The 20,181-nt window shown below is 41.4% G+C and overlaps 1 protein-coding gene across 3 annotated transcripts in view; it reads right to left on the reverse strand.

The window, feature by feature from the left end:
* The window catches only part of sagb (S-antigen; retina and pineal gland (arrestin) b), a 38,170-nt gene that overhangs the window by 2,466 nt on the left and 15,523 nt on the right, over positions 1-20,181 (reverse strand). For 2 of the 3 annotated variants that reach the window (XM_041994228.1, XM_041994230.1), the window contains exons 1-12: positions 6,817-7,051; positions 6,649-6,709; positions 6,488-6,532; positions 6,105-6,304; positions 5,900-5,959; positions 4,377-4,444; positions 4,133-4,268; positions 2,954-3,038; positions 2,727-2,799; positions 2,470-2,607; positions 2,059-2,136; positions 746-760 (exon numbers count right to left, since the gene is read on the reverse strand). In XM_041994228.1, coding sequence (XP_041850162.1) covers positions 746-760; positions 2,059-2,136; positions 2,470-2,607; positions 2,727-2,799; positions 2,954-3,038; positions 4,133-4,268; positions 4,377-4,444; positions 5,900-5,959; positions 6,105-6,304; positions 6,488-6,532; positions 6,649-6,709; positions 6,817-6,864 — 1,007 coding nt within the window. In that variant the 5' untranslated portion in view covers positions 6,865-7,051. Of the gene's footprint in view, positions 1-745; positions 761-2,058; positions 2,137-2,469; positions 2,608-2,726; positions 2,800-2,953; positions 3,039-4,132; positions 4,269-4,376; positions 4,445-5,899; positions 5,960-6,104; positions 6,305-6,487; positions 6,533-6,648; positions 6,710-6,816; positions 7,052-20,181 lie in introns of those variants that run through there. The other variant, XM_041994229.1, reaches the window with a different exon arrangement.

Raw genomic sequence — 20,181 nt, forward strand, 5'->3', positions numbered from 1 at the left:
AATAGACAAACAAAAGGAACAGCCAGAGATGGACGAACCAAAGGAAGAGCCAGAGATGGACAAACCAAAGGAAGAGCCAGAGATAGACGAACCAAAGGAAGAGCCATGGATAGACAAACCAAAGAAAAAGCCAGAGATTGACGAACCAAAGGAAGAGCCAGAAATGGACGAACCAAAGGAAGAGCCAGTAATGGACGAACCAGAGGAAGAGCCAGAGACGAATAAACCAAAGAAAGAGCCAGAGAAAGACAAACCAATGGAAGAGCCAGAGATGGACGAACCAAAGAGGAGCCAGAGAAAGATGAACCAAAGGAAGAGCCAGAAATGTACGAACCAAAGGAAGAGCCAGAGATGTACGAACCAAAGGAAGAGCTAGAGATGCACAAACAAAAGGAAGAGCCAGAGATGTACGAACCAAAGGAAGAGCCAGAGATGCACAAACAAAAGGAAGAGCTAGAGATGCACGAACAAAAGGAAGAGCCAGAGATGTACGAACCAAAGGAAGAGCTAGAGATGCAAGAACAAAAGGAAGAGCCAGAGATGGACATACATTTGAAGAACCCAGAATTTTTCCTTCCTTCAATACACAGAAAATAGAAACTTGTCATTTTCTCTTTTTTATTTCTACTCATCCAGACATGAAAAAGACTTGGAACAAATTCCAGACTTCCTTATTAGTGGATATAAACACACACACACATATTTATAAATATATACATACAGTGTATAAAGAGTGTGAAAGTACCTGGATCCCACCGTCCTGTGGATGAACAGCAGCATTTGGAACAGAAAAACACACAACATTAGAACACACTTCAACAACATTTACCTCAGATCAATTTAATCCAGGACAAATGCTAAATTAACCTCTTCATACAGGAAGTATGCAACTCCTTACTGGCTGGCCTGCCTGCATGCTCAGTTAAACCTCTGCAGATGATCCAGAACGCAGCAGCACGTCTGGTCTTCAACCAGCCCAAAAGAGCTCATGTCACTCTGCTGCTAATCGCTCTCCACTGGCTTCCAGTTGTAGCGCATCAGATTCAAAGCTCTGCTTCTGGCTTACAAAACAATAACCCAAACGGCTCCGGTCTACCTCCACTCCTTAATCCAGAGCTACACTCCCTCTCCACAGTTACGCTCTGCCAGTGAAAGACGCCTAGTGCTCCCACCACAAGGTGGCGCCACATCAGTAGCTAGACTCTTCTCCTCTGTTGTTCCCCGGTGGTGGAACCATCTACCAAACTCCGTCCGATCCGCAGAGTCCTTATCCACTTTTAAAAGCAAGCTAAAGACTCAGTTGTTTAAGGAGCATTTCCACACTTAGCTTAACTCTTCTACTCAGAATGAGGTAGAAAGATTTTCCAGCTCTTTGGCTCAACCAGGTACTGAAGAAGCTGCTGCACTTACGCCAAAGATGATATTATGTGATGAAATCGTGATCTTGTATTTAAATAAAATGACTTAAAAAAAAAAAAAAAAAAAAAATTTTATATGCACTGCACTAGCACTACATGACAGCACCTGGTCCAACTGGACTCAAAGCGGTCTGACTATCACTTAATTATGACGTCCCATCTTGTTTGAATTCATGCTTGTGTTGTTCTTACTCTCAAATGTAAGCCGCTTTGGATAAAAGCGTCTGCTAAATGACTGTAGAATAGAATTGAATAGAAGTGTGCCTGCACACTATGCCGCAAACAGGAAGTTGTTTTAAATTAGACTCCAACTTTGGAAAACAGTAAATTTATCCAGAATTCACAGGTAATGTGTTTAAGATCAATATGCCATTTAGTTCCTCTGAAACTGTAAAGGACAGTGTCTATGAACACAGCCATGCAGCTGCCAGGCCAGGTTCCCATAAGGCCAGGCCCCCACCACACCAAGCTCCTACCAGGCCAGGCCCCCACCACACCAAGCTCCCACCAGGCCACGCCCCACCACACCAAGCTCCCACCAGGCCACGCCCCACCACACCAAGCTCCCACCAGGCCACGCCCCACCACACCAAGCTCCCACCAGGCCAGGCTCCTGGCCTGCTGACCAGCTCACACTCACCCAGACGCGATCATCCTCAGCACCACCTTGTAGGACACCAGCATCCCCTGCACCTCCTTCAGTACCTCCTGCTTCACCCTGAGACATAGACATACATCAGCTCATCTTCACATCATCTTGCTTCATCTTAGAATCATGATCCGACCCTGCAGAACTAGATCCTGAGTACTGACCCTGGAGTGTTCTGTCCTGTGATGAACAGCACTGATCAGGTACTAATCATGTTATTGATCGTGTTATTGGTCAAGTTATAAATTATCTGACAGTTGAAGGACATGTTCCTAGTGAAGCTGTGACACCTGTAAAGTGGTCCAATCAGGCTGAGGAGTGAACAGATCAGGTATTGTGTGATGGTGTTCTTTTGTTGGCCAGTTCTGCTGGCTCGGTCTGGGTTAGGGTTAGGTGTCTTACATGGTGGATGAAGCCAGGTTGGTGTCTTCGTGTTTCAAGCGTCCATCCAAAGCGATTCCTCGGCGGTCCTTGTTGTAGGCCAGCAGCGGATACAGGGTGTACTCCTTCTTCAGGGTGGTACCAGCCGGAACCGAGTCACTAGAAGACAGACAACCAAACAGGAAGTTGAGCTCGAACATGTGACCGGCAGATGCGTTCAGTTCTACCAGAACAAGAGGACGTAAACCTGGAAAATAGGCCGGCAGTAAAACACTCACTCGGTTTCTTCTTTGGCCACAGATTTGACGTATTTATCATTGGAGTAAAGAACGACATTGGTCACCTGCTCGACTGAACACACAAACAACTCCTGTTAATGACAACACACACTTCAGGTGTGAAACATTCATGCATATCCCTCCTCAGTTGGTCGCCATAACAACCGTTATAGACAGGTAGGAACAGGTGAGGCTAGCTGAGGACAGCTGAGGACAGGTGAGATCACCTGACAAACTGATGTCTTTGATGTTCCTGCTGGATGAATTTGTAATTTCAACGTTTGCTTTGACTGGTTCACCGTGGTAAAATGTCTGTAGAGGCGAAGAGACAACATCATCATCATCATCATCATCTCAGTGTGAGATATGTCAGGGCAAAAATCTGCTGCATAAAAAGACACTTTAGGACAAACTACCAGATGACATCATCACCTGATGGTGACATCATCTGCAGCTAAGAACTAGTTTGGCTTTCCACTAGTCTCATCAACATGGACAACATGACTACATGAACCCAACAGGTCTGTCTCCTCTGGTGTGTCCTGGTCTCCATAGAGGACAGTTTGTGTCCACAGATTTGTCTCATCTAAAAATTGGCTGTCCCACAGGGTCTATGGATCTTTGAAGTCCAGCTGCTGACGGACTTTGTGTTCACACTGAAGCTTGGGTGTTATCGTTGGGTTGGAGCAGATCAGTCTTCCAGGCAGGTGATCCTAAGATCTGGAATTAAAGACAACTGGATGTCTTTTTGTTGCTTCACAATGTTTCTTCATTTCTGAACTGACTGGTGAGGAGTTCCAGGTTTAGAAGGCGTAGTTGGACTGACGTTGACCCATGTGGGTCATTGTTTACCTGGCTGACCAACATATGATGTGTTTTGTTCACATGACTCCAGATGTGATTTCTAAACTACCTGGAAGGTGAGTCAAGGCTGAAGGTGTTAGATCTTACCTAAGGACACCTCCTCTGTTTAACAGATGGCTTCTTGCGCTCCTCTCTCAGATCGTCTGTCTTCCCTGTCCAAAATGTGGACATTACTGTCCTGAAAAGAATGTCCCTTGTCCTTAAAACACAGGTGAACTGCTGAATGTTGATCTGAAGAGCTGCTCCCCTGGTTTCATCTGTCCAACACCTACAATGCAGCCTTGAATCTGCTTCCCAGGCAAAATTATTCACACCTGAGTCCTCATGAAGGTCAGGCAGGTAAACAAGTCACAGGTAAATATCAGGCTCCAAGACACAAGACATCCACTTGTCTTCGATTTCTATCTTGATATGGGGTTCACACACGGAGGTTACACAGATTCAGGTGTCACCATAACCCAGATGCTGATCTGTGGTGGTCTAACAGAAGGACCTGGCTCTGTTGGGTTCTGGTCCTGACCCATCTCGGGGTCCACTCTGACCTCTTTGGGCAGGCTAAGCTTGACGTGCAGGGGTTTCTCTGACATCAGGAACTCGAAGGTCATGTCTGCCAGCGGAGCCAACTCTGTGTTGTCTGGACTGTACTGGATCTTACGGATAGTTAGACGAACCGAGCTCCTGCAGAGAGGGACAGAACACAGAGGCAACATGAGATAGGACTGGTAGATGGGTCCATGTCCCAAACTGGGTCCCAGTCCAGGTCCACCAATCTGAAGATTCCCTCACTGTTTCTCAATCTTCTCATCTTGATTGTCAGCACAGAAAGCTTTCACCTCGAACTCCACCGCACATTTCTGTTGAATACAGAAATAAACCGGCTCAGAACAAAGATGGATGGATGGATGGATGGATAGATGGATGGATGGATGGATGGATGGGTGGACGGATGGACGGACAGACGGAGAGACGGATGGATAGGTGGATGGATGGATGGATGGATGGATGGATGGATGGATGGATGGATGATAATGGATGGACAGATGGATGGATGGATGGATGGATAATGGATGGACGGATGGATAGGTGGATGGATGGATGGATGGATAATGGGTGGATGGATGGATGGATGGATGGATGGATAATGGACGGACGGATGGATAGGTGGATGGATGGATGGATGGATGGATGGATAGATGGGTGGACAGATGGATGGATGGATGGATGATAATGGGTGGATGGATGGATAATGGGTGGATGGATGGATGGACAAATGGATGGATGGATGGATAGATGGATGGATAATGGGTGGATGGATGGATGGATGGACAGACGGGCAGGTGGGCGGGCGGACGGACGGATGGATGGATGGACGGATGGATGATAATGGATGGACAGATGGATGGATGGATGGATAATGGATGGATGGATGGATGGATAGATGGATGGACAGATGGACGGATGGATGGATGGATGGATAGATAGATGGATAGATGGATGGACTGATGGATGGAAGGACAGATGGATGGATGGATGGACGGATGGATGATAATAGATGGACAGATGGATGGATGGGTGGACAGATGGATGGATGGATGGATGGATAGATGGATGGATAATGGATGGATGGATAATGGGTGGATGGATGGATGGATAATGGATGGATGGATGGATGGATGGATGGATGGATGGATGGATGGATGGATGGATGGATGGACGGATGGATAGATGGATGGATGGATGGACGGATGGATAGATGGATGGATAGATGGATGGATAATGGATAGATGGATGGATAATGGATGGATGGATGGATGGATAATGAATGGATGGATAGTTGGATGGATAATGGATGGATGGATGGATGGATGGATAGATGGATCAATGGATAGATGGATGGATGGATAGATGGATGGACAGATGGATGGATGGATGGATGGATGGATGGATGGACGGATGGATGGATGGATGGATGATAATGGATGGACAGATGGATGGATGGATGGATAGATGGATGGATAATGGATGGATGGATGGATAATGGATGGATAGATGGGTGGATAATGGATAGATGGATGGATGGATGGATCAATGGATAGATGGATGGATGGATAGATGGATGGACAGATGGATGGATGGATGGATGGATGGATGGATGGACGGATGGATGGATGGATGATAATGGATGGACAGATGGATGGATGGATGGATAGATGGATGGATAATGGATGGATGGATGGATAATGGATGGATAGATGGGTGGATAATGGATAGATGGATGGATGGATGGATAATGGATGGATGAGTGTTACCTTCCCCTCATCTGACGGTCCAGGCTGCAGACTGATAGAACACGGCAGATTGTCTGGAAACTGAAACAGAGTTGTTGGTTTTTACTGGACAGAACGGACGAGACTTTGTTTTGGTCTAGAATCAGGTCAGAGATCAGACCCTGCAATGTTTTATACCCAGTCCTGGTCCAGACCTTGTCCAGGTTCAGACTGGCTGTGGCCTCACCTCAAAGAAGAAGGGGAAAGCGTTGTCTCCCAGCTTACGCAGCAGCTTCTGCTGGATCCTGGTGTGGGTCAGCTTCTCCTTGTCCTGCATCTCTGGATAAACCTGCCGGGTCACCAGAAACAGGTCCCGTCTGAAGGCCACGCCCAACACATCCATGTCCTGGCGGCCATACCGGAATGTGCACGACAGCATCACATACACTACCAGAGACAGATTTAAGAAAACAAACATCAAGAAGATGCAACAACTGAAGCAGCATCTACAACTTAACGAGCAGTGGCGCAAGACCTGGATCAGAGGACTGGACCTCCACAGTGACAGACAGCCACCCCTTCACCCCAACAGAAGGTTCTGAGCTGGTTTATGGTTGTGAACACACTCACCTTTTCTTCCTTTGAGCTGCACTGGGTCAATAACAACCACTCCATCTGAAAACAAGAAAGAACTGCTATGACATCATCCACTGTCTATCTACTGAGCATGTGCAGAAAAGCCACCAGATTGATGGCCCAGAGGAAGAAGAATCGGTTCTGTTAGAACTCACCGACTGGATCCACAAAGTCACTGTGGTCCACAAAGTCTCTCTTGGCCATGTAGACGGCCACCTGGAAGATAGAGCAAAGGGATGTAACAGCATTGTGTTTAGTATCCCACCTAGCAGAGTGAAACGGATCACCAGTGTGACCAGAACCAGAACCACCACAGAACTCACCGACTTGTCCCGGGACAGCTTCTTAAAGACGACTTGTTTAGGACTCATTCTGACCGATAGGTCTAGACCTGCAGACAGGAAATGTTCAGAGGTCAGACTGAGTGCCGCCCGCTGCTGTTGTTTACAAAAACTGTTGTTTACAGAGGCTGTTGTTTGAGGATGGAGTTCCACCAGCGTAGCTACAGAAAGCCAGGCTGTATGAGGAAAGCTTCATTTGAACTAACAAAGTCTCTGAATTAAGACTCAAGCTGTTCCACTAACACATTCCAGCTGCATCTAGTTGAGCTAATCCAAGCCAGGCTAGAGTCCTGAGGAATGTAGGAAGCCCTGACGAGTGGATGGTGGAAGAGAGGAGCAGCAGGAAAAGAGAGCAAACCGAGAGCTTCATTTTCTCAGCAGCTGAACAAAGAAAGCTGATGGAGATCAGTGACGTGCGGTGGGTTCATGGCTGGTGAGGCACAGACTCCTCTGGAGTCACATTTACATTGTAAGAACTGAAAAGAGCTTCTTATTTCAAGGCAAGGCAAATTTATTTGTACAGCACATTCATGTACAAGACAATTCAAAGTGCCTCATGTCTGGTTCTGACTCTGGAACTGATAAGAACCTGGATCCAGATGACTTGAGGGTTCTGGTAGGTTCATACTGGGTCAAGAGGTTTCTGATGTATGTTGGTCCTAAACCATTCAGAGCTTTCTAGACCAGCAGCAGAACTTTAAAGTCTATCCTCTGACGGACCAGCAGCCAGTGTAAAGACCTCAGAGCTGGACTGATGTGGTCCACTTTCTTGGTCTTAGTGAGGACTGGAGCAGCAGAGTTCTGGATCAGCTGCAGGTGTCTGACTGATGTTTTAGGTAGAACCTGTAAAAACACTGTTACAATAATCAAGCCGACTAAAGATGGAAGCTGGACTAGTTTTTCCAGGTCCTACTGAGACATCACATCTTTTACCCTTGATATGTTCTTAAGGTTAGTTGGAATCTAAGATGGCTGCTGCTGGGTGCCACTGAGAGCCTGGGCCTAAGTTCATCCATCTAAAACCAGAACAATCTTGTGAAATATCTTTTCCATTTAAACTTTTTTGGTTACTGACTTAGTATTTTTTACTATGGTGTGATTATTGTTTGTCAAAACACCTGGATATTTGATACAGAGGATATCAACATCTACAGGCCTAATTGATTATTGTTCTGGGCCAGACTTCATCTTCTGCTAAAAATCTGCAAACAAAACCCAAAGATGCCACCAAAGAACACAAGATACGAAGAAGATCTACTGACATCTTCTCAAGTGAAGGATATGCTGGATCAACAAGCAACTTTATATAAGGAACTACTGCAACAACAGGAGAGTGCATACAAAGGTTTTGTGCAAATGTTGATGGATTCTTTCAACAAAAGACTAGATGGAATTATTAGAGAGGTATGTGACCTTAAATCTAGTCTTGAATATACACAGAAAGATGTCGAAGATGTAAAATCACTATCTCACAATATGTCAACTCAATGGGATAAGATTAAAAGTGATGTCTCTGCTTTTGGCTCCACTTTCAACAATCTTACTGGCAAAATTGACCACATTGAGAATCAGTCACGGCGTAATAATTTGATTTTTGATGGAGTACCAGAGTCTACACAAGAGAAATGGTCCGAATCTGAGGACAAGGTCCGAAAAATCATCTCAGACCAACTCAAACTGGATCCTAAGCACATTGAACTGGAGCGGGCTCACCGCTCAGGAAAGCCACCAGGGCATGGAGGACACCCCAGACCAATAGTGGTAAAGTTTTTCAGATACAAGGATCGTCAGGCTGTGATGGAAAATGCTAAGAAACTTAAAGGTTCAAATATCTTTATAAATGAAGATTTCTCGGAAATTGTTCGTCAGAAACGCAAAGATCTGATTCCAGCAATGAAGGAAGCAAGACAAAGAGGGGACATTGCCTATCTAAGATATGACAAACTTATCACTCATCCCCCAACAAAGCCCCCACAGGTCTGAAAATCATGTTTTATGAATAAGTAAAAAGCTATTGCAGTTACACTGTTTACAGATTTTGTTTTATAACATGACTAATCATAAAAACTGTTCAAAATGTCAGAAGCTAACTGTTAATTGCTCTATATGTAAAGGTGATTTTCATCCCAAATGTGTAAAAGATTGGGACAAAACATCAGATGCTTCCACATCATGGTTTTGTGAAAAGTGTGGGTCAATGTTACCATTTTTTGCACTAGATAATGATGAATTTCAAGTTTTTCTATCTAATAATCATGAGAATTTCACAGTAAATGATACTCTGTTATTCAACCCATTTGAGCTCAACAGAGATGAAGTTACTCATGGATTAGAAATTGACCCTGATATAAATTTTTTTTCAAACTCAAATAATGGTAATTCTTGCAAATATTATAATGAAGCTCAATTTAATCAGCTTATTCAATCTTTTTCAAATATTGATCAAACATTTTCAGTTTTACATTTAAATATTCGTAGTCTTGTTAAAAATTATGATCAATTGTTATATTTCTTATCATCCTTAAATCATGAGTTTTCTATAATTGCCCTTAGTGAAACCTGGCTGACTGAACAATCTAAAGATCTTGGACTATATGAATTACCATCTTATGTATCTATTCATTTTGTCAGACAGTCAAGGTCTGGAGGAGGAGTATCAATTTTTGTTCATAAAAACTTGGATTACAGTGTTCGCCATGATCTTGTTATGGAATCAAATGAATCAGAAATTGAACATGTTTTTATAGAAATATTGTCTAATAAAAAGACTAAAAATATCATTATAGGTTGTATTTATAGACCTCCAAATACTAATATTGCAAGCTTTAACAATTTGCTTTCAGATACATTGGAACATATAAATAAAGAAGGTAAAACTTGCCATATTCTTGGAGACTTTAATATAAATCTATTTAATAAGGAAAGCCATTCTGCTACGGATGATTTTTTAAGTCATTTGCATGAAAATTACTTTTTCCCAGTAATTACCAAACCTACAAGAGTCACAGAAAGTACAGTAATATTGATCGATAATATCTTATACAATAGTTTAAATAGTGAAACACAGTCAGGGGTTTTATTTAATGACATATCTGACCACTTCCCAATATTTCAAATAGTTCCATTAGATAATATTAATCAACTCAATAAAAAGTCTGTCACCAAGTACAGAAATTTTAATTCTTCAAATAAACTAAAATTCAAACAAATGTTGGAGCAGATTTCTTTTGAAAGGGTTTTTGGAGAAAGTGATGCTAATACAGCTTATCAGATACTCATGGAACTCCTTAATCAGGTTTTTACTAAGAGTTTTCCAATAATTATTAGTCCTAGTGGTTCATCCAGAAAACATAATAATCCTTGGTTTTCCAGTGGACTGAAAATGTCATCTAAAATAAAAAATAAACTCTACAGGAAGTATTTATCCTCACCTTCCCCTTTAAATTTAGCTAAATATAAATCTTATAGAAATAAATACACTCATCTTCTTAGGGTGGCAAAGAAAAACTACTTTACTGAGTATTTTTCAAATTCTGTTAAAAATATTCAAGCCACATGGAAAAAAATAAATCAGCTTCTTCAGAGAAAAAAAGCATCACCAAGTTATCCATCGACTTTTTCAGATGGAAACAATACTTTCTGTGACCCTTATGATATTGCATGTAAGTTTAATGACTTCTTCTCAAATGTTGGTCCCTCTCTTGCCAAAAAAATTGACAGTTCGAACCTCAATCCATTAGATTATTTAAAAGGTTCATTTACATCATTTAGTCATTTTGTTCCGCCTGATTTGAATGAAGTAAAGGAAATTCTATTAACTTTAAAAATGTCTGCTCCTGGACACGATGAGATCAGCGCTTCTCTTATTAAAGAAGTTGTTTCAACAGTCATTGAACCATTAACTTTTATTTTTTCATTGTCCATGAAATCCGGAATAGTGCCATCAGATCTAAAGACAGCTAAAGTCTTACCATTATATAAAAGCGGGGATCAAACCAACTTTTCAAATTATCGTCCAATTTCAATATTACCATGTTTCTCAAAAATCTTAGAAAAACTAGTATACAAAAGAATGAATCAACACCTAATAAAAAATCAAATTTTATACAATTATCAATATGGTTTTCGCAAAAATCATTCTGCTTATATGGCACTTATTGAATTAACTGATAGAATACATACTGCCTTAAATAAGAATGAATTTGCCATAGGGGTATTTTTAGATCTTTCTAAAGCATTTGATACAGTAAATCATGATATTCTACTTTTAAAACTTCATAAATATGGTTTTAAAGATACTGTATACAAATGGCTTAGAAACTATTTATCAAATAGAAATCAGTATGTTTTTATCGATGATTATAAATCAAGAATGAATTTGATCAAATATGGAGTTCCACAAGGTTCAATATTGGGACCGTTGTTATTTATTATTTATATAAATGATTTTGCTGCCGTATCTAGTTCTGCATTTCCATTGCTTTTTGCAGATGATACTAATCTTTTAATCTCAAACAGAAATATGGTTACTCTAATTAATCAATTAAATCACAATCTACGTAATTATTCAAACTGGTTTAAAGCAAATAAATTATCATTAAATATAAAAAAATCGAGTTTTATTTTATTTGCTGGAAATAAAACATATAGTGATCGAATTAAAATTAAAATGGATAATGAGGAAATAGTGCAAGTTCCATCAGCATGTTTTTTGGGTGTCTGGATTGATGAGAAACTTAGTTGGAAAGATCAAATTGGACATGTCTGCAAAAAGATAACTAAATCAGTTGGAATTTTAAGCATAATAAGACATTATGTTCATACTTCATGTCTTGTAACATTATACTATAGTTTAATTTATCCCTATCTTACTTATTGTAATATTATTTGGGGAGCAACATTTACAACTCACTTAAACAGAATATTTTTCTTACAGAAAAAGTTTTTACGGATAGCTACTTTTTCCAAATCTGATACACCAAGTGCACCTTTGTTCAATAAATTACGAATCTTGAATATTTTTGATATAAACACACTTCTTACTTGTACATTTGTGTTCAGAACTCAAAATGATTCCAATTGGCCTTCTTATATTAAAAGTTATTTTCAAAACAACACTCAAATTCATAATTATCCTACTAGACAAGCTACAAATTTACACCTTCCTTTATATAAAACCTTGCGTGATCAATTCTCAATTAGATTCCATGGTGCTAAACTTTGGAATACTAATATTGATCTTGTGGAACCCTTTGTATCACTGACTATGTATAAAAGCAGACTAAAAAATAAGCTGATGGTGAGATATTAATGCTTTAAAATGTGAACTGTGAAGATTATTATGTTCTACATTGATGCTGTTTTATATTTATACACATGATTGTACTAATAATATGAATTGACTGGGCGTGGTTTTTTTTATAAGCCCATTTGGGCTTCCACCACTTCCATGCACAGGAATTTGTACGTTTGACTTGTATTTTTGTATTCTTTTATTATACAGTCTTTTATTATGTGCTAAATAAATAAATAAATTAAAAAAAATAAATAAATAAAAAAAAGGTGATAGTAGGCTGACTTTGAGAACCACAAAGTTTAGGTCTGAGTCCATCAATACACCCAGATTTCTGGTCTGGTTGGTGGTTTTTAGGTCTGAGTCCATCAATACACCCAGATTTCTGGTCTGGTTGGTGGTTTTTAGGTCTGAGTCCATCACTACACCCAGATTTCTGGTCTGGTTGGTGGTTTTTAGGTCTGAGTCTATCACTACACTCAGATTTCTGGTCTGGTTGGTGGTTTTTAGGTCTGAGTCCATCACTACACCCAGATTTCTGGTCTGGTTGGTGGTTTTTAGGTGTATGGACTGAAGCTCTGTGGTGACCTTTAATCGTTCCTCTTTGGCTCCAAAGACTATCACATCAGTTTAGTTTTTGTTTAACTGAAGAAAGTTCAGACACATCCAGTCATTAATCTCCTCAATACATTTACCAAGAGCCTGTATGGGAACTCGGTCTCCTGGTGACATTGTAATATAAACCTGTGTGTCATCTGCGTAGCTATGGTAAATAATGTTGTTCTTTATGACGTGTGCTAGTGGGAGCATGTAGATGTTAAACAGAAGAGGCCCCAGGTTGGAACCTTGGGGAACTCCACATGTAATTCTTGTCTGCTCAGATGTAAAGTTACCTATTGACACAAAGTACTTCCTGTTCTCCAAATAAGATTTAAACCACTATTCATCCACCAGCATGCAACTACGCCCCCTTGAGGTGAGGCAGGCAGTACTCTGCCACACCTCAAGGGTGCTGAATTTCTCTGCACTTTATTGTAGATCAGCAGGAATAATTCTCTCACTCATTAAAGACATTACACAGACTGTGGAGAGTCATGGTGTATAACACATATTTCTGTATAGTTCATATTGGTGATATGCTGAGAACAGAAATGCATCAAGAACCCAGTTTAACTGGATCACCAGTCAGAGGTGAAACAAAGCTAAGCTGAGCTTGAACATTACACCTGTTTTGTGCCGGCTGCGCCGCGGCCTCCACTACTATACGCAGCCATTTTTGTCAGTGGCTTATTTTATACCGGCTGTGCCGCAGCACAAATTTACACGCCAAGTCTATTTTTGACACTTCACGCACCCAGAATGCGTCAATTCTGCAGCTCAGATAGGGGCATACAGGAAATCAAACACGGGAGCAGTGTAAAAGCTTCTGGTATTTTTCAAAATAAAAGCCCCTGTGCAGATTTGCGCTGCTGAACCATTTTGTGTTTAACCGGTCAGTGTTTTTACTTTTTTTTTCATCATAGAAGACGAGACGTTTATCCTGGAAGTGGAGAATCACAAGATTCTTCACTTCTCCTGTGATTTCGTGATCTCATGGATCCTGTTAGGTGGAGTGAACTCACAGGCTCTCCACACCTGACATGCTCCTGGTACAAAATGCCGCATCACGCAGATCGGTTCCTCGTGTCCTTTAGGAACTGTCAGCTTTCCTTCCTTATCTCCTTTAGGAACCATCAGCTTTCCTTCCTCGTGTCCTTTAGGAACTGTCAGCTTTCCTTCCTTGTGTCCTGTAGGAACCGCTGGGCTTTCCTTCCTTGTCTCCTTTAGGAACCGTCAGCTTTCCTTCTTTGTCTCCTTTAGGAACCGCTGGGCTTTCCTTCCTTGTCTCCTTTAGGAACCGCTGGGCTTTCCTTCCTTGTCTCCTTTAGGAACCGCTGGGCCTTCCTTCCTTGTCTCTTAGGAACCGCTGGGCTTTCCTTCCTTGTTTCCTTTAGGAACCGCTAGGCTTTCCTTTTGTGTCTCCTTTAGGAACCGCTGGGCTTTCCTTCCTTGTCTCCTTTAGGAACCGCTGGGCTTTCCTTCCTTGTCTCTTAAGAACCGCTGGGCTTTTCTTCCTTGTTTCCTTTAGGAACCTCTGGGCTTTCCTTTCGTGTCTCCTTTAGGAACCGCTGGGCTTTCCTTTCGTGTCTCCTTTAGGAACCTCTGGGCTTTCCTTTCGTGTCTCCTTTAGGAACCGCTGGGCTTTCCTTTTGTGTCTCCTTTAGGAACCGCTGGGCTTTCCTTCCTTGTTTCCTTTAGGAACCGCTGGGCTTTCCTTTCGTGTCTCCTTTAGGAACCGCTGGGCTTTCCTTCCTTGTTTCCTTTAGGAACCGCTGGGCTTTCCTTCCTTGTCTCTTAGGAACTGCTGGGCTTTCCTTCCTTGTCTCCTTTAGGAACCGCTGGGCTTTCCTTCCTTGTCTCTTAAGAACCGCTGGGCTTTCCTTCCTTGTTTCCTTTAGGAACCACCGGGCTTTCCTTCCTTGTTTCCTTTAGGAACCGCTGGGCTTTCGTTCCTTGTCTCCTTTATGAACGCTGGGCTTTCCTTCCTTGTCTCCTTTAGGAACCGCTGGGCTTTCCATTTGTGTCTCCTTTAGGAACCGCTGGACTTTCCTTCCTTGTTTCCTTTAGGAACCGCTGGACTTTCCTTCCTTGTCTCCTTTAGGAACCGCTGGGCTTTCCTTCCTTATCTCCTTTAGGAACCGCTGGGCTTTCCTTTTGTGTCTCCTTTAGAAACGGCTGGACTTTCCTTCCTTGTTTCCTTTAGGAACCGCTAGGCTTTCCTTTTGTGTCTCCTTTAGGAACCGCTGGGCTTTCCTTCCTTGTCTCCTTTAGGAACCGCTGGGCTTTCCTTCCTTGTCTCTTAAGAACCGCTGGGCTTTTCTTCCTTGTTTCCTTTAGGAACCTCTGGGCTTTCCTTTCGTGTCTCCTTTAGGAACCGCTGGGCTTTCCTTTCGTGTCTCCTTTAGGAACCTCTGGGCTTTCCTTTCGTGTCTCCTTTAGGAACCGCTGGGCTTTCCTTTTGTGTCTCCTTTAGGAACAGCTGGGCTTTCCTTCCTTGTTTCCTTTAGGAACCGCTGGGCTTTCCTTTCGTGTCTCCTTTAGGAACCGCTGGGCTTTCCTTCCTTGTTTCCTTTAGGAACCGCTGGGCTTTCCTTCCTTGTCTCTTAGGAACTGCTGGGCTTTCCTTCCTTGTCTCCTTTAGGAACCGCTGGGCTTTCCTTCCTTGTCTCTTAAGAACCACTGGGCTTTCCTTCCTTGTTTCCTTTAGGAACCACTGGGCTTTCCTTCCTTGTTTCCTTTAGGAACCGCTGGGCTTTCGTTCCTTGTCTCTTTTATGAACGCTGGGCTTTCCTTCCTTGTCTCCTTTAGGAACCGCTGGGCTTTCCTTTTGTGTCTCCTTTAGGAACCGCTGGACTTTCCTTCCTTGTTTCCTTTAGGAACCGCTGGACTTTCCTTCCTTGTCTCCTTTAGGAACCGCTGGGCTTTCCTTCCTTATCTCCTTTAGGAACCGCTGGGCTTTCCTTTTGTGTCTCCTTTAGGAACCGCTGGACTTTCCTTCCTTGTTTCCTTTAGGAACCGCTGGGCTTTCCTTCCTTGTCTCCTTTAGGAACCGCTGGGCTTTCCTTCCTTGTCTCCTTTAGGAACGTCTGGGCTTTCCGTTCATGTCTCTTTTAGGAACCGCTGGGGTTTCCTTCCTTGTTTCCTTTAGGAACCGCTGGGCTTTCCTTCCTTGTTTCCTTTAGGAACCTCTGGGCTTTTCTTCCTTGTTTCCTTTAGGAACCCCTGGACTTTCCTTCCTTATCTCCTTTAGGAACCGCTGGGCTTTCCTTCCTTGTCTCCTTTAGGAACCGCTGGGCTTTCCTTCCTTGTCTCCTTTAGGAACCGCTGGGCTTTCCTTTCTTGTTTCCTTTAGGAACCGCTGGGCTTTCCTTCCTTGTTTCCTTTAGGAACCGCTGGGCTTTCGTTCCTTGTCTCCTTTATGAACGCTGGGCTTTCCTTCCTTATCTCCTTTAGGAACCGCTGGACTTTCCTTCCTTGTCTCCTTTAGGAACCACTGGACTTTCCTTCCTTGTCTCCCTTAGGAACCCCTGGACTTTCCTTCCTTATCTCCTTTAGGAACCGCTGGGCTTTCCTTCCTTGTCTCCTTTAGGAACCGCTGGACTTTCCTTCCTTGTCTCCTTTAGGAACCGCTGGGCTTTCCTTCCTTGTCTCCTTTAGGAACCGCTAGGCTTTCCTTCCTTGTCTCCTTTAGGAACCACTGGGCTTTCCTTCCTTGTTTCCTTTAGGAACCACTGGGCTTTCCTTCCTTGTCTCCTTTAGGAACCGCTGGGCTTTCCTTCCTTGTTTCCTTTAGGAACCGCTGGGCTTTCCTTCCTTGTCTCCTTTAGGAACCCCTGGACTTTCCTTCCTTGTCTCCTTTAGGAACCGCTGGGCTTTCCTTCCTTGTCTCCTTTAGGAACCGCTGGGCTTTCCTTCCTTGTCTCCTTTAGGAACCGCTGGGCTTTCCTTCCTTGTTTCCTTTAGGAACCGCTGAGCTTTCCTTCCTTGTTTCCTTTAGGAACCGCTGAGCTTTCCTTCCTTGTTTCCTTTAGGAACCGCTGGGCTTTCCTTCCTTGTTTCCTTTAGGAACCGCTGGGCTTTCCTTCCTTGTTTCCTTTAGGAACCGCTGGGCTTTCCTTCCTTATCTCCTTTAGGAACCGCTGGGCTTTCCTTCCTTGTCTCCTTTAGGAACCGCTGGGCTTTCCTTCCTTATCTCCTTTAGGAACCGCTGGGCTTTCCTTCCTTGTCTCCTTTAGGAACCGCTGGGCTTTCCTTCCTTGTCTCCTTTAGGAACCGCTGGGCTTTCCTTCCTTGTTTCCTTTAGGAACCGCTGAGCTTTCCTTCCTTGTTTCCTTTAGGAACCGCTGAGCTTTCCTTCCTTGTTTCCTTTAGGAACCGCTGGGCTTTCCTTCCTTGTTTCCTTTAGGAACCGCTGGGCTTTCCTTCCTTGTTTCCTTTAGGAACCGCTGGGCTTTCCTTCCTTGTTTCCTTTATCAACCGCTGGGCTTTCCTTCCTTGTTTCCTTTAGGAACCGCTGGGCTTTCCTTCCTTGTCTCCTTTAGGAACCGCTGGGCTTTCCTTCCTTGTTTCCTTTAGGAACCGCTGGGCTTTCCTTCCTTGTTTCCTTTAGGAACCGCTGGGCTTTCCTTACTTGTTTCCTTTAGGAACCACTGGGCTTTCCTTCCTTGTCTCTGCGGACCTGAGGAGTCCTTTGATTGAAAGTTTTGTTGTTAAGGGAATGTGGAGAAACATCCATCATGTCCAGCAGCTTGTGCACCATTGTTCTCTGATATAGAACATGCGGAACTAATTATCCAGTCTCCAGAACAGAACCAGAATGTGTGGATCATTTTGCCAAGGTCCTCTACGTCTCTGGTTCTGGTTCTGCCACCCAGCAGAGCAGACTGATAAAAGGTGGAACGTCTTGGTTCAGACTTTGAAGGATCTTCCTCCAGAAGTAGAGCCTGATCTGTTCTTTCTTCACGATGCTTCCAGTCTGTTGTCCAGCTGAACTCCGAGCTACTGGTATTCCTCCACCACCTCCAACTCTTCTCCCAGGATGTAAACAGTGTTTCATGTATTTCTGGTCCTCCTGAAGTCAACATTCATCTCTTTTTTTGTTTGTGTTCAAGATGAGGGAATTGTTTCTTTTTTATCTTACAAACTCACTGACCAGTTCTCTTTACTTAACTTCTTGTCCATCACTGGTACTCCCCCACAGCTGCAGAGAAATCTTCTTTTTTTTTTTTTTTTAACTCTTTATTTTCAAGTATTTTTGATTACATTATAACAAGACAAAAAAGAAAACATATAAATAAATAATAGAGAGAAAATACAATAGTACGTCCCCACCCATCCCACTTCCCTCGTACATACAAGAAAATAAAAATACGTAAATAAGTAAATAAAATTATAAAGTATATGAATACATATTGAAGGGTGATAAAAGGTGTTTGTGTTTATTTTTTAAACTTTGTGTTATGTATGATTTATAATAATATTTATATAATTTATATTATTATTATTAATGTTATTATAATTGTTAATGTTAGATAGTTATATTGTTATTATTTGTTATAATATAATTACGGTTGTTCATGATTTTAATAACAATAGTTATTATTAATATATATCTTGGGCAAACCACTGCTTAGTTTTTCCTATGTTATATTAATTCATAATCTAGAATTTGTGTTTAATTATTAAGGAAAAAAATTTAAGTACATTTTTTTTTTTTTTTTAGTTAAAATTTTTTTTACTCAGTACACAATACACCTTTCTTGTTACAAAAATCCTCAAAAGTATGTTACATACAGGGGGATATTTTTGTCTGTTATTGTCTATTCATGTTTATGCATGTTATTGTCTTCCATTCAGAACCAAAATACACACTCAGGGGTGACCAGTCTTTTACAAAGTTGTCCATAGATGCATCCAGTACACTGTACAGTCTTTCATATGGTAACAGTGCCATCAGTTTTTCATGCCACAGAGATAATGTAGGAGGGTGGTCTTTTATCCAGACATGAAGTATAGATAGACGAGCGACATACAACATTATAGACAGTAACTTTGTTTCTTTGATCGGTAGTCTGTTAATACCAAGAATACAGTACTTTGGGTCCATTGGCAGTTTAATACCAGTATATTTCTCAGTTTCCATAAGGACTGAAGACCAGAATGAAGTAATGATAGGACATGACCATATTAGGTGAAAGTAAGTTCCTGTTTCTTTTTGACATTTTTGACGTATTTTGGTACATGTATTATCATACTTCGAATTACAGGAGCCACATGCAGTTTATTAATAATTTTATATTGTGTTTCATAGGATTTATTAGATCTTGTAATATGTCTTGCATTTATCAGTACTTTACTCCATATCTGGTCATCCAGTTGAGACCCAAAGTCTTTTTCCCAGCTTTGTTTAATATTTATGCAAATATTGCTATTTACTATAAAATGATCATATATATAAGTGATTATTTTTCTTTTTACTGCGATTGTCTTTAGTAACAGATCATCTAAAACATTTATTTTCTTACCCGTTTGGTAATATGGAATGGAGTTTAAATAACTTCTTATTTGTAGATATCTGAAAAACTGAGTTTGTGGGAGATTAAATTAATTTTGTAATTGTTGAAAGGACTTTATTCTGTCATCTAAATATAGATCCGATATTTTTTTTATACCAGCTGTTTGCCATTCCTTAAATCCAGCATCAATACACATTTGATGAAAATCAGGATTGTTCGCAATAGGTCCTAAAAATGAATATTGGTTGAGACAGAAATGTTGGCGTACGGCAGTAAGAGTTTTGTATATATTTTTAATTATATAATTATTACTAAATTGAGTTTTTATATTCGTAAAACATATAAACGGGAGGTGCTCTAGGTGACTGTTATCCATATCTATACTTTCTAAATCTGGGAAGCAAAACTGACCTTTTTTGATCCATTCTAACACAAATTTTAGTTGAGAAGCCCAGTGATAGAATTTTAGATTAGGGATTTTAAGTCCACCCTTTTTTATAGGTAACTGAAGTTTTTTGTAATTCCATTCTCGGACTCCCATTGTTCCAAACAAATGCACCTATAAGATTTTTAAGGGTATGTATGCGGGTAGCATTTGTAAGGGATACAATAGGCGTGGGAGGACATTCATTTTAATAATTGCTATATGATCAAGCAAAGATAGTGAGAGATTAGTCCATCTTGAGAGATCAATTTTTACTTTTGATATAATAGGTAAAAGATTATTTTTAATTAATTTTGAGAGATCAGAGCAGAAAAATAGACCAAGATATTTAAAATTACTTTTTACTTTAAATGGGTGGTAATTAATTAAACTATTTGTTTTTTCTCCAAGTGGTAGAACCAACGATTTTTCATAGTTAATTTTATATCCGGAGAATTTACCAAACTCTTCAATTATGCTAAGGGCGGAATTGATTTAGTTGGGTTTTTCAAAAA

This window comes from Melanotaenia boesemani, chromosome 9 (genome assembly GCF_017639745.1).
Source record: "Melanotaenia boesemani isolate fMelBoe1 chromosome 9, fMelBoe1.pri, whole genome shotgun sequence".
Taxonomy (NCBI): Eukaryota; Metazoa; Chordata; class Actinopteri; order Atheriniformes; family Melanotaeniidae; genus Melanotaenia; species Melanotaenia boesemani.